Source organism: Mustela putorius, unplaced genomic scaffold, assembly GCF_011764305.1.
Source record: "Mustela putorius furo isolate JIRA1106 unplaced genomic scaffold, ASM1176430v1.1 tig00003974_pilon_pilon_pilon, whole genome shotgun sequence".
NCBI lineage: Eukaryota > Metazoa > Chordata > Mammalia > Carnivora > Mustelidae > Mustela > Mustela putorius.
Genome location: NW_025422117.1, coordinates 406816 through 422211, shown reverse-complemented (window position 1 = coordinate 422211; position 15396 = coordinate 406816). Strand labels below are relative to the sequence as shown.

The 15396-nt window shown below is 42.8% G+C and overlaps 1 protein-coding gene across 2 annotated transcripts in view; it reads right to left on the bottom strand.

The window, feature by feature from the left end:
- Positions 1-4374: 4374 nt before the first annotated feature.
- The window catches only part of UGGT2 (UDP-glucose glycoprotein glucosyltransferase 2), a 186357-nt gene continuing 175335 nt past the window's right edge, over positions 4375-15396 (bottom strand). For both annotated transcript variants that reach the window (XM_045070885.1, XM_004746131.3), the window contains exons 38-39: positions 10915-11041; positions 4375-4519 (exon numbers count right to left, since the gene is read on the bottom strand). In XM_045070885.1, coding sequence (XP_044926820.1) covers positions 4497-4519; positions 10915-11041 — 150 coding nt within the window. In that variant the 3' untranslated portion in view covers positions 4375-4496. The remainder of the gene's footprint in view (positions 4520-10914; positions 11042-15396) is intronic.

The following is a 15396-nucleotide window of genomic DNA, read 5'->3' as shown; positions in this document are numbered from 1 at the left end:
GGGTTTTATTAACTCTCCCTGTCACCTGTGGCAGTGTTTTGTTTCCTGTGGTTTAATGCCTTTTATTATCTCAAGTTCCTAAGACCTCACGAAAGTGGAAATTGTACAGTTTTGGTGCAGACAAAATAGCACGTCTTCCTCCTCCGGGATGCGCTCTGCTGCGCTGACATGTGGCGGGCGGGTGGGGGCGAGGCGTCTACGTCAGGCCGACTGCATCTCCGGCGGCCCATCGCACGGCGGAGACCAGCCGTACGAGTCCCAGACCCCCCGGCGTCCGAGGGCGCTTGCCCGACAGACGGCTGTAGGACACGATGAACAGGACGTCAGGAAAACGTGCAGGCGGACAGACCTCAGGGACACTTCTGCATTAAGTGTCCATGGAGGCCAAAGCCCGCCACCGCGCTTTAGGACCGGAGCCCCAAAGCCCTTGATGGGGCCTACAAACTCCCCTGTGTGACCCTGGGCCTCCCCCCACCCCCAGCCCTCCTCCTCCTCCTGGCTGGCGTGCTTCTCCCTAAGTCTCATCCCCGATGTCCCTTTCTGACACTTGCCCTTCGTAACATTTTCATTTGGATATTTACTGAATGCCACTTACTCTGGTCTGGTGACTTCAAAAGGACACACAGTAGGTACTTAAATAGTCACTGGATTGGTCCAGGTTCCCGGGGCTTCTATTTCGGCCTTCCCTCAGATGAAGCCTTTTAATTTTTTATTTTTTATAAACGTATATTTTTATCCCCAGGGGTACAGGTCTGAATCGCCAGGTTTACACACTTCACAGCACTCACCATAGCACATACCCTCCCCAATGCCCATAACCCCACCCCCTGGATGAAGCCTTTTAGAGACAAACATCTGCTGGCAGCCGTGGTCGGAGGGAAGACAGCGGGAAAGGCTCTGCCAGGGGGAGCGCTGACAACTTCCGGAGGGGAAGGCGTCTGCTCCCCTAGACTAGATTGTCCAGTGCGCGGATTAACGCGCACCCCACAATTCCCCTTCCTCAGCAGGGGTGGTGCCCTGTGACTCCTCCGCCTTCTCCCCCAGTTTTAAATTAAACATGAGGTAGATCTCTGTCTTTCAAATGTTTTCGTTCTGAACCAGTCTTTTAAAATTTGAGTAATTTCTACTCCCTCAATTCTAATTAAAAACTTTACATTTTAAAGTGAAATCATAGCAGGTAGGAAACAAGCCTGATATAGTTGGGCATGTCCACGAGATCAAAGAAGCTTTTCAAATTCAAGTAATTAAGAACTGTAGGGAGCATTATTTCCCAAATCTGGAATCTTTAGACAATGTTATTAACAGTACCTTTTAAGTTATGAGGTTCCACTGTGGAATGTCCCAGCAGAGAGCAGCTCAGAAAGATCTGAGCTTTCTAACCCGCCGCAAGCCGGGAGCTGCTGTCCCATTTCCAGGAACCCTCCAGGCTCCAGGGCAGCGGCAGCCTGGCCATGCCACGACCACGCACTGCTGGGCCACACGGTTGCCTCTAAGCGGAGCCCGGGCCCTCAAGGCCTTGGGTCTTCCTGCCGCCCCTCCCTCGCTGTCACCGAAAGTAAGATTTTAACAAACCCACTGGCTCTTTGGAAGTGAAGGGACTGCCTCCGTTCTTCCAAGTCAAGTGAGAGAAGCAGGCAGACGGTTGGACAGTAGCTTACACTTCGTGATACTGAGCCCGACTCCTCGGCACCTTCCATCCCTGGGGCTGAGACCCGTCGGGCCCTTTGGTGCATAGTCCTACTTGTTCTAGCGGAAAGTTAAATGTCATTAATTTTCTTCCGCTGCCCCCTAAATGTCACTAACTTCTTTGAGATACAGCGGCAAAGAAGAAAATGGTCTTAGCCACACTTTAGTGACTGAAGGATACTGACCAGCGTCTACCTACAAAAGACCCTTCTGGGGCAGGGGCAGCAGGCCGGCCGCTTCCCAAGGGGCCAGAGTCAGCAGCTCGCTCCCACTCGTGTCAGACCACATTTCTCCCATTAAAGAAAAGCCTGATTTTATGGGCTGAGATGGCCCATGTGTTTTCCGGAGGTTCTCTCTCTCTCTCTCTCTCAGCTCCACTGTCCTCTGAACTGGGTACCGGGAGCCAAAGGATGGCTACTTTTCAAATCTAACGTTTTGAACATAAGCTTCTGAGTGGTACAAAGACTGGATGGTCTTCAGTCTCGTAGTTTGGGTTTACTTGATGCCTAAAGCTTACAGTTCTTTCCATGATAAGCTCAAAATTTCCTACTTCTTGAATCAACTGTTGACCATTTCCTCTAAGGCCAGGGAGAGCTAAGTGGATTATAACTTCTCACGGAAAGTGTTTTCTTTTTCTCTCAGGATTTGGGTTTCGTTAGCGCGTCCTAGGGGGCCTGCACCTGATCCAGAACGGCCACAAACGCCCCCGGGCTACGTCTCAGCGCTTCAGCTCAGTGCAGCTGGTGGCTTTCTCTGTGAGGGCTGCAGTGTGCATCCTGGGCCCCTGACAAGGGCGGACTTTTGTATCGCACAGCAGTCCATGTGCACTTAACACACAAATTTAAAAGTGAGCCATTTTATAAAAGAATCTCCCTATAAAGAAGCATCTTATTAATAAATGATTTTTAGAACTTTAAAAATTTATTCTTTTTAGGTGGGCTCCACACCCAACACAGGGCTGGAACTCAACCCTGAGACCAAGAGTCACAGGCTCTACCGACGGCCAGCCAGGCACCCCCTCGATCTGGATTTTTAGCCACAAGCTCTCTCACCTGGAAATGAGACACGGACACTGTGCCCTTTAAATCACAACAAAAAAACTCGAAGGGGGGCATCACGACCATTCACAGTATTCTGCAGTGTTAGCTCATGCTCCGTGAAATACGAAGTCTGGCCCACCGGGGATGGCAGTCACAGGCATGGGGACGGGTGCCTGGAGATGGCAGTCACGGGCATGGGGACGGGCGCCTTGTCTAGCCCATCCCTCCCCCCCACAAGAGTCTCATGGAAGGGAACATCAGCTGACAATAAAGGAAAGCAAAGCGCCATCTTACCATCAGGTGGGGCTTCTGCCCTAAATGCCAGAGCGCGCCTCGGTCAGCTGGGCTACACGAGAAGAGCCGCTGACCTCTCACCAAGCCCGGAGTTGTGTGAGTCCGACGGCACCGTGGAGCCGGCCAGCCTGGGCCGCGTCACCCTCCGGCCTTCCACAGCCTCCCTCAGGGTCCCTGGAGCTCTCCGCAGGGGAGGCCACACCTGGAACACTCCATGTTATCCCAGACAGATGGGAACCAGTGACAAAGGGAGGGTGACCAGGAGAGGGAAAGCTCTTGTGACTTCCAGTTGGGAATGAGGAAGCAGCTGGGAACAGTACTCTACGGGCCGTGCTGCGGCCGAACGGAGGAGGGCTAGACCCGTTCCGAAGAGCTCAAAGAACAGAGGAGAGACTCCGTCGGCAGCTCTGGCTCACGGTGGAGCTCGGAGGGCCCTGCCCGTCTCCCGAGGCAGACCGCTCCCTGTGGCCTGGCTGGGTTCCCAGGTGTCCCAGGCTCCAGTGGATGGGGCCGGGGAGGGGGTCTGCCTCGGTGGCTGGGACTAACCTCCGTGAGACGTTCCCCACACCACACTCGGTAGCAGATCCCAGGGAGAGCCCCTTACACAACCACGATCGCCCATGCTCAGCCCAGCCCTATCGAATCAGCTGCTTCAGGGGACGGGGTTCAAATGACCCGGGCTCTCTTCCATTCCCACGATCCAGATTCTAGAATAGGTGGATAGTTTTTGTACACTATTTCTATGCATCTATTATTAATACACAGCAGGAAAACAAACTTCATCTTCTTAACTTAGTTTCTGTGAAAGTGACTACTTGATACTTCTTTTTATATTCCTTTAAAAGCATACATACCTCTAAGCCCATGAATGTAATTTTCTCAAAGATTAGAAACTCTAAGAAAATAGGTACAGCATAGAATTGTATCATATTGCTTAAGATGAATAAATGATTATAGTATAGTACCATAATTCTTTCATTTTAAAGTAAATTATAAATGGGCTTAATTTTTTTTTTTTTAATTCAGAGTTAACCATGAGTCCTTTTCCTTTCTCAGAAGAAAAAAACACAAGAGGTTTCTCTAATTTTAAGTGCGTTTGCAATTAAAGAAATATGGATGCACGAAGAGGGAAAACACAGACAGAGTTGGTTTGCTACGTCCCTGTGAGGACCAGCTAGTTCACTGACGTTCTACTGGGTGATCTGGCAAAGTACCACTTTAATGGGTGAAAACCCAGTGTTTCAAGCAATAGAGAAAAAAAAAAATCTAGTTTTAAATACTCGATGGTCATTTTTTATATAACTTAAACTTATTCAATACATTAAGTACATGTATTTTTAAATAATTAATATTATTTAAATTGAAGAATAGGTCACTGATCTTTAATGAAATTTCCAAAAGTCTTAGCAGTAGTTCCACACTTCCCCAGCAGGTGGCAGATTTCTTCTCACTCTGTCTTTCTCCTGGAAGCCAGCGCTAGAGCTCATCGTGCGTCAAAACTGTAGAGGAGGAAAATGTACTGAGTTATTGAAATCTTGAATATCAGATGCACTTACTAGCTAACTCTCACCAAAGTAAGAGATACAGAAAAAGCACAGCTGCTGAGTAGGGATCCTTTCGTTTGTTTGGTACCTATTTGCTTATGGGAAATGAGATTCGTTCTTTGTACATGATGGCACTTACTATATTGTATCACAAACGCTTAACATTTTATCACCTAGAAGGGGGTTCTCATGAGTCTAGTAGGGCAAGGACCACATCTTTTTTGATCTCTGTTATCTCTGAAACCTAGCACACTGCCTGGCCATGGAAGCCCTGAAAAATCCTGATCGTTTACTCGGCGTGTACCAAGAGCCTCCTGTTAACACAATGGACCAACAGAGAGCAGCAGCCACATGTGGGGGTCCTCGGAGGTGGCAGAGACGGAGCGCTCCAACACTGACAGATGCTGACACGGCTGTGACAGGATCAGTCCTAGTGAAGACTTCTGGAGACCAAAAGGGTCTCCGCATCACTGAGGTGTCACACATGAACCGATTTTAAAACACTGATATTTAAAGTGACATTTTCAGGCAGAAATGAATGAAAGTACAATTTAAATGCATCCTATTCCACACTTCAAGATGTTAGACTCTGTTTCTCTCTTTACTAAATTCCACTTGAGAGATAATAAAGAAATACAAAAGGGAGCAACAATAATGAGAATGGGAGAGGTGGTTATGAGACATCATTGGAGCAGAGTTATGAATGAATTTCTAAAAATGGAAGACAGAACATAGAGCTGATACACGACCACATGGCAGGGAAGAGGAGGTGATTTTTCCAACAGAAGAGAACCTCCTGACAGCAAACACTGGTGGCGCGTGAGTGAGAATGTGAAGCAGTAACTGAAACACTGTCAGGAAAATCTGTGCTTCTCAGCCTCCCACTCTCATTCTGTCCCCTGCATTTCACAGGGAATTGGTCAGGCTGTTTATTACAAGACAAAAAGGAGAAAATGACTTTTGGAAGAAAAATTCAACAACCTACTGAGAGAGCGACAGAGAGACAGAGACTGATTTTCATATGAGTGTCAATGCTCTTGAATAAAATGCTGTCATTTTGGCTTTTGGCCAGGCTGGTGTGTAGCATGACCTTTATCTGTTCCATGCCCGTATGTCCAGAGAGGAATCTGTCAATTCTGCACATGCTAATGTACCCAGAGCTTCTGATCAACCCTCCCACTCAGGGAAAAAGCCTATTGGAAAAAAAAGACATTTTTAAACAGAGAAGACCCTTGCCAGCTCTCTGTATTGAGCAATCTAATCTTTTACTCTTAAAAATATAAAAATAGCCAAGGATCTCCACACATTTGAGGAAGACCCATAGCAAAAGAAAAAAGGCCCAAGATAAACAAACAACATACCCAAAAGAAAGAAGATAACAAAGAGAACCAAAGAGGTACTTAAGATAATTCTAATATTTTCCAGATTATTCTGAAAATGAAATTCAATGAAACCATAAAACAAGAAACTGAAATTCAAAAGGAACAAGGAGAGAAAAAGATCCTGTCAAAAATTAAGATGCCATTGCCCTCTTAAAAAAAAAAAATCAATAGAAGTAAAAAAAAAAAATTCCCTGAACAGAGGAGGAAAAGTAGGAAATATAAAAAGAAAATATAACTACAGAAATACAAAGGATCATAAAAGACTATTATGAACAATGATATGCCAAGAAACTGGGACAACCTAGAAGAAATGAATAAATTCCTAAAAACATTCAACTTATCATGAATATAGGGATTCATGAAGGAATAGAATGCCTAAACAAACCAATTACTAGCAAGGAGACTGAACCGGTAATCAAAACCTCCTGAGACACAAAAGTCCAGGACCAGATGGCTTCCCTGGTGAATTCTACCAAACATTAAAGGAATAATTAATACCAATCCTTCTTAAACTTTTCCAAACAATAGATAAGGAAGGAACATATCCGAACTCACTTTATAAGGCCAGCATTAACTTGACCCCCAAACCAGAAAAGGACACTACAAGAGAAGAAAATTATGGACCAATATTCTTGATAAACAAAGATGTAAAAATCCTCAACAAAATATTAGCAAACCAAATTCAACAATACGTTAAAAAGATCACACACCATGATCAAGTGGGATGTGTTCTAGAGAGCAAGGATGGCTCGATATCCACAAATCAATCAACATGATACACGACATCAACAAAATGAAAGGATAAAAATATGATCATCTCAATGGATGCAGAAGAAGCATTTGCAATACATATGAATAATAAGTCATGTTATACACCTGAAACTAATATAAAGTTGTATCTGTCAATTATATCTCAACTTTAAAAAAGGAAAAATAAAGAATAATAGGTCATGACCAAGCTGAGTTTAAACCTGGAACACGGGGATGAGTCAATATCAAGAAATACATTAATAAAATTTGTCATATTGATAAATCAAATATAAAAAACAGATAGTCACCTCCATTGCTCTTGAGGAGGCATTCGATCAAAGAAACCCATTCTCTTTTCTCTTTTCAAATTCTAGTTAGTTAATATGCAGTGCTAAGTGCAACTCATTATTGATAAAAACATTCATTAAAATAGGAATCAATGGCTATTTCCTCCACATAATAAATTTTCGTAGTCCAAAGTGATTATCCTACTTAACAGGGAAACACAGAAGGTTGGCCAGGCAAAGTGAGAAAGAGGCCTAGTGCACTACTATTGTTAACATCCTGTTAGAGATATCAGCCCAAGCAATTAGATGAGAAAAAGCAATGTGAGGTATAACATTAGAAAGGAAGAGTAAAAATTATTCTTGTTTGCAAATAATCTTTGGGGGGAAAAATCAAGAGAATCAACTTAAATATTACTATAAATGAAAACTCAGTATGATCACAGAAATAAAAATTCATACACAAAAAAACAATAGTTTTTCTGTATACAAGTAACCACCAGTAAGAAGATACATTGTAAGAGAAAATCCCATTCATAATACTAACATAAAAATGAAATGTCTAGGAATGAGCTTAAAAAGGTAACGTATAAAATTTAGATGACTAAAATGTTATGATTCTTGACAAACATAAAATGAACCTGAACATATAGAAAGATACAACATGCCCTTAGATGGGAAGAACAGATTTCATGAAGATGTCAGTACTTCCTAACCTAATTAACAAATTTAACATAATCTTCCTTCCAACCCCTACCATCCCCCCAAAAAACCTGAAAAATTTCAGCCTAGATAAGATGATTCTAAAGCTTATATGGAAAAATGAACAGGAGTACCAGGAAAACAACAAAAACAAAATAGTAATGAGGGGAGATAAGCCCTATTCAATATTAAAACTTGCTACAAATGTTCAATAATTAAAGGAGTGTGAAAGAGGCACATGTACAGTCAGAGATCAATGGAACAGGATAAAAAATGTGCCACATGAGACATAAATAATACTGGGATTTAGTTTATGATAAAGGCGGCAACACAAATCTCTGGAATAAAGATCATTAATTTCTTTCCAGGGTTGGACAACAATCCTCTAGGAAAAAATGAGCGTTAGGACAAGAATAAATGGAAAACAAGAGACATGACAAATGGCCCTTAAACATACGACAATATCCTCAACTCCATTCATGTTATGGATTGAACAGTTTCCCTCCAAAATTTATATGGTGGAATTCTAATTTGCAGAACTTCAGAAAGTGACCTTATTTGGAAATAGAGTCTTTACAGAGATAATGAAGTTAAAATGATGCCATTAGGTTACACCCTAATCCAACAGGAGTGGTGTCCTTGTTGGGTGAGGACATGTGCACACAGATACATGGAGAGTGAAGACAAGGTACAGGGAGCCAGAGAGAGAACGGCCGCCTACAAGTTGGGAAGAAATTCTGATAGATCCTCCCTCACTGCCCTCAAAAGGAACCCACCCTAATGACATCTGGATCTTGGACTTTAAGCTGCCAGCACCGTGAGACAAAAAATTTCTACTGTTTAAGCCACTTGGGCAGTGGTCCCTAGAAAAATAATACAGCTGCTATGAGAAATGCAAGAGTTATGAAATGTATACCGTAGCCTTAAAAATGACGGCCCCTTTGTGTCTGAGTAAAAGAGGTCTTCCAACTTTATACTATATACTTCCATATTGTTTTACTGTTTACAACATATCTTACATTTGTAATTCAAAATTAAGTAAAAAATGCAATAATCTTTCATAAAACTTTTTAAAACTTCTCTTATTATTATATATAAATACATAGGTAAACACAAACATGCTATTTTTCTTTAAGATGGAGTCAATCATATTACAAATATTACTTTATGTTTTTAACTTAAAATATGCTGTCAGCAAAATATATTTATCTCAATTCTCTTGAAAGGCTACACTATATTTCATTGTTTGTGTATAATAATGTTTATATAATCAATAGTCTCTTAAATTATTTATTTCTTTTTTAAAAGTAGGTCACGCCCAGCATGGAGCCCAGCACAGGGATTGAACTCATGACCTTGAGATCAAGACCTGAGCTGAGTAGTAGATCAAGAGATGGAAGCTTAACCAACCAGATGTAGCCACTCAGGTGCCCCAATGGAGAAATTATTTCTATCTCATTTCTATCTCAACAGTATAACAATCATATGTATACATATATCATTTCTTTTTAAAATTATTTATTTTTAAAAAGATTTATTTATTTGACAGAGAGTATGTGTGTCTGCGTGTGGGGGGAGGGGCAGAAGGAGAGGAGGAAAGAGAATCTCAAGGTGACCCCCTACTGAGCATTGAGCCCAATGGGGGGCTTGATCCCACAACCCTGAGATCAAGACCTGAGCTGAAATCAAAGAGTCGGCCTAAACGACTGAGCCACCCAGGCACCCCATCATTTCTCTTTTATAACATAAATTTGTTAAAGTGAATTGCTGGGTCAAAGGGCACACATATTTTTAATTTTTATACATATGGTAATATTTCCTTAATGTATACAGCTATTGTATGTGTAAGTACATTAGAGTGCTCACTTGTCAATATCCTTGCTAACACTGGATATTATTAACCCTTTAACTCTTTCCAATTTGAAAGAGAAACATTTCATCTCATGTTCTGCACATTAAAAAATTTTTAGGTAATTACGTAAAATTTCCTTTCTTCCTTTTCCTTTCTTCCTTTCTCCCCCTTCTGTCTTCTCTTTCTCTTCGAAATGGTTACATCACAACACTGACAGAGTCTTCTTCTGCACTGAAATGGTGACTTAATTAAATTATTTAATTTATTGGGACATCTGGGTGGCTCAGTGGGTTAAGCCTCTGCCTTTGGCTCAGATCATGATCTCAGGGTCCTGGGATCGAGTCCTGCATCGGGCTCTCTGCTCAGCAGGGAGCCTGCTTCCCCCTCTCTCTCTGCCTACCTCTCTGCCTGCTTATGATCTCTGTCTGTCAAATAAATAAATAAAATCTTTAAAAAATTATTTAATTTATTAATTAAAAATACACGAGTGTGTTTTAAATACTGAACTTCTCAGAAAATAATACACTGGTTTTGTTAAGGAATACAGAAAGTCAAGATGGACACAACTTCATGCTTATGTGAGAAAGTTTACATACAACATTTTTATGTTTATATTTAACATTTGAATGTCTTGAAAAAATAAAGCTTAATAAAATTAAGAATTTTATTTTGAAACACTGGAAAGAATTATTGTTGAGGATTAATATAACCTGTGAAAAGTCTGTAACACAGACTGGAGCTCAGTGCTATTTTTTAAAAAAGAGTAAAGAAAAACAGAGAACTAGGCACTGATGAGGAAAGAGAATTATGAGGCAATCAGGAAGTTTGTATCGGCTTTAAAGGAATATTCAACACTCATTTGTTGAAGGTTTATGCAGAGTGATGAAATGCCCAGGTAACCACGGTTTAATCTTGGAAATGGAAGCTCATGGGATCCTAGTCACGCTGCAGCCCTGACTAAGGCTGCTCGAACCAGGAACCCATGGGAAATCCCTATTCTGTAGGAGATTAATTTAGGAGATAGGAGGTAATATTTCTAGTTACTATGTAAGTCTTTTACTAAAACTCAGGGCTTGGATTTTCCCATTTGGGAAATTCGGTGTGATGTTAAAGACGGGCATTTTGCTACTTCGATTTTTTACTGCTGGTGTCGGGAGGCTGACGCCACCGCACTGGCCTCTGCGTGAAGTTCTCTGCATGGGGAAGAGAGTCTCTGTCCACGTTTTTAATTTGTGAGCTTAGTCCACATAAAAAGGAAATTCCTTAAAGAAATTCTGATCTCATCATTTAATAAATTCACCAAGAAATTAGTTTGTAATCTATTATAGTCTCAGTTAATGCGATGCATGGTTCTGACACCACCGCAGAAGGGTGACTTACTTGCATTTTTCTTCTTATTTTCCAGGTGATCTAACAGTCGCCGGATCTCAGTGTCATACTCCACCCATTCTGGGACAATCCTGGCAGCAGCTTGTAGCTTGGGTTCTTTTGTTTTGGGATTATTACACTGAAAATGTAAATAAAGTTTTATTAATGAAAAGCTATTGCCCTTGTATGTTCGTTATACTTCAACGAAGGAAAGAAGGAAGCAAAGTAGGAAGAGAGGGAGGAAGGACTGATCACTGTTCGGGAAACGTGAAGGAAATGCCTGAGGACGTTACTAAGTCACTAGAGCAAACAAAAATGCATTTTGTAAAAAGCTGAGTCCTAAGCACCAATTATTTAAAGTTCTTAAGTTAGCTGAATGGGGAAAGGATCAAGTGAAATGACAAATCATACTTTATGCGAGCAGTGTTTAATGCAAACACCTCAATCAGAAATTTTTTACTTTTTAAAGATTTTACTTATTTCTTTGTTAGAGAGAGAGAGAGAAAGCACAACCAGGGGGAGAAGCAGGCAGAGGGAGAAGCCGGATGAGGGACTTGAGCCGAGGACCCCGGATCATAACCCAAGCCAAAGACATATGCTTAACCGACTGAGCCACCCAGGCATCCCTCAATCAGAAATTTAAGCAAAAATTATTTTAAAAACATTCTGATCTTCTTTTTTTTTTTTTTTTTTTAAAAGATTTTATTTATTTGACAGAGAGACACAGTGAGAGAGGGAACACAAGCAGGGGAAGTGGGAGAGGGAGAAGCAGGTTCCCTGCCAAGCGGGGAGCCTAATGCGGGGCTCCATCCCAGAACCCCAGGATCATGACCTGAGCCGCAGACAGATGCTTAAGGACCGAGCCACCCAGGCGCCCTAAACATTCTGATGGTTAACAAGTAGTCTGTCAAACAATTCTGCAAACTGTTTTGACAAAAGATCTAATTCCATGACCATTCTGTAAAAGAACATAGACTCCATTAACAAATATTTTTTATCTTTTCTTTGGGCTAATGTCTGGTTTATATGCTTTCCGTTTTCCACAGACAAAAGTATTGGTTAGCCTTTAGAAATCCCATGAGTTTCTTTAGCAAAAATGACCATTCCGCTTCTTACGCCTCGCTTCTATTTAGCAACTGAGATGATCTTTAAAGTCAGTTAACTGGAAGAAGAAAATCAGTTAACTGGAACTCATTTGTCAAAATATTGACAGGTGTGAAAGGCAGAGTAGTTTATAAATCTCATGTCTAGAAATATTAACTAGTCTACCTGACACAGGGGAAAACCAGTGGGTGTGGCTCCGCAGTCAGGTTCCAACCGCAGCTCACTAGAGGCGAGACCCATACAGTGTGTGTGTGTGTCTATGTCCGTGTGTGTGTCTAGAGGGGGGTGTCTGGCGAGACCCATACAGAGTGCGTGTGTGTGTGTGGGGGGGGGTTGTCTGGCAAGACCCATACAGTGTGTGTGTCTGTGTGTCTGTGTGTGTGTGGGGGGGTGTCTAGTGCTCCACACAGAGGAGGAAGACAGTCTCCAAGGTTCCACTGACACAGGACCCAGTTAAACGACTCAGCGAGCAACTGGTCCTACCATGGAGTTCCTTGGGAAATTAAAAGGCTAAAAAGGCAAAAGTCTCGTAGGAGAAGGATCTGACTGCGGACGTAGGCGACAGTGCGGAGGACGAGGTCTGCTGATGCGCTGCGCGGGAGGTGTGAGGAGAGAGGTCACAGGGGCCCCCAGAGTGTGCGGCCGGAGCCCTGGGCGGAACGGAGACGCCGTGACGGAGCCACGCGGGGCGGCGGTGGGAGCACGGACCCCCGCAGCTCCACGAGCCGCCCGTCTGCTCCCTACAAGGCAGTCACGGAGGCCGCACGTGGCAGCCCGCTCGACGCGGCATTCCCGTGGAGCTGCCTCAACCTGCTTCCTCCTTAATTCCCGTGCGAAAGCGCCTGGTTATGAGCCATGAGCCTCGTGTCTGGATCCTTTCCTCACCAGATATTTTCAGTCCATTCCACTGCGGCTGTTCTCTGTAGTCCTATATTCCTGAAGTAAGTGGGAAAAGAGGATTTTCTTCGCGGAAATTAACCTTACAGACCATACGTTCGATAAAGTGAAGATAATGAAACTATTTTCTTTCATTTTGTGTCAGAAACTGTCAAAATTACTATTTTTCCTTGATTTTTGTGCTACAATATTTCCCCCCTATAATCTCGATCAGTGGTGCTATTCTGCCCCTCAGGGGAGCTCTGACAAGGTCTGGACACATTTTGGGTGTCAGGACTGGGGGGGCGGGGTGCTACTGCCATCTAGTGGGTAAGGCCAGGGACGTGCAAAACATCCCCCAGAGTGCAGGAAGGTCCCCACCGTTAGGGATCACTCGGTCCTAAATGTCAGTAATGCCCAGGTTGAGGTACCCTGATGGAAACGGCGCAGAGTATCATGACATTCAGAAATGCTCTCCTCACCTTCAATGCCATTAATCGTGCTTTCCTCTCTTCATTAGGCCACTTCCTCGGGGTTTTTCGGCACTCCCTTAACTTTTTCCCCAAGGAGCTCGCCCAAATTAGCACGGTCTCTCATTGTGAAGTGTTTCTGTGGGAGGGATGGCTAGCTGTCCACCAAAATTTACGCCACCTTTTCTCTATGTAGACCCATCCCTAGGCAGTAGCTGCGCATTGGGAAGGCCATTCCTCAGCCCCTCTTTCATTACATGTGGCCACACAACCAATGCCCACCCAAGGGGGCCACGGCTTTTAGGAGTCAGGAAGCATTCCTGCCACTTCTTCCCTCCCCTCCAGATCAACACTACACAAGAGAAATAATGATGGAAACTATATATGTCATCTTAAATTTTCCAGGAGCGACATAGAAAAGTACAAAAAGAACAGGTGCAATAAATTTTAATGCTGTATTTTACTTAACCAACTATGTCCAAATGATCAGTCAATATGTAATAAGTTAGTAATAAGATGTTTTTACCTTATTATTGTACCAAGTCTTGAAAATCTATCTTACACTTTACAGCCCATCTCAGTTCAGACTAGCAACATTTTAAGTGCTCAGGGTCCACATGTGGCAAGTGGCCGCCATCCTGGGCAGATCAGCTCCAGATGGATACAGAGAAGACAGGACCTCAGAGGATGAAGGAGCCCCAAGTGGACGGAGGGTGGTCCCTGAGTCATGGGGGACAGGGAAGCTACTCACGGACAGAATATTCACATAGATCTGTACTCAGGTGAGGGAGAAACAACTGAAATTTAGGGTTATAGTTAGTTTATGCTAACCTAAGTACTAGAGACCCCCAGGAGACCCTCCGTCACGAATGTACGAGTCCCAACCTTTTACGTCCCAGCACAACCTTAACAATCTCTTAGGCATTTCGTTCAGTAATGTCCTTGACCTCTCTTTAGAAAATTCCCTTCTTTCTTCTTTTTTTTTTTTTTTAAATATTTTATTTATTTATTTGAGACAGAGACAGTGAGAGAGAGCATGAGCAAGGAGAAGGTCAGAGAGAGAAGCAGACTCCCCATGGAGCTGGGAGCCTGATGCGGGACTGGATCCCAGGAATCCAGGATCATGACCTGAGCCGAAGGTAGTCGTCCAACCAACTGAGCCACCCAGGCGTCCCCCATTCTTTCTTCTTAACAGTGCCATCTTACTTATTTCTGCTACATTCTATCACCTTTGGTTGCAACCTGACATACTGGCCTGCTACGTTTTTTTCTATACATTTCTAATGTATAGAGATTCTAGAATTTCTAGAAAAATGTCATTCAATTTCTAGAAAAATGTCTATTTTATTGTCTTGTCTTTTGTTCAAAACTGTATGAATGCTAATATTTTGACAGCTTATTTTTTATCGAAGAACTTATAAATAATTATTTAAAACTTAAATTAGCACAAAAGACATTCTTTTTCTTCAGAAAGAATGAAGAAAAAGAATGTCAGTATCTCATAGCTATTAAAGATAATAAAGTATTGGAATGTGAGTTCGAGACAGCTGGACAATAAATTAGTTTCAAATACTTCACATCTAGGAGAGTTACACTGTGTAGCATAGGATCTGCTTAAAATCAAAATGAAAATAAATTTCTCAAAAGGAAGAAAAGCAGACACGTAAAGGATAATTTAGTAGACACAGAATTATTTCGGTCGTCTTCATTTGGGAAAAATACTGGCAGGAGAACCAAACTGGTTATACATTAAGATGAAAGTTAATCCATGAGCACTTCAGGCAGCTCCTGGCCTTCCTTTCAGACGCCCCTGAGAAGCGCCGAGAGAGCAGAGCAGCGAGCCCCAGATCGCCGTCCCTCACACGGCTGCTTGCATGGACGGCCCTTGGCCGGCATCTGGGAACGTGGGTTTCAGGAGTGTTGCCATCATTCCTGGTAAGACTAGTACAACAGTGCCTCAAGTGTGCCAACCCATGCTTTATACTGAACCTGCTTTCCTTTTGGATGTTGGGAATTTTCAGTGTATTTCCTTTTTAAGTGCCTG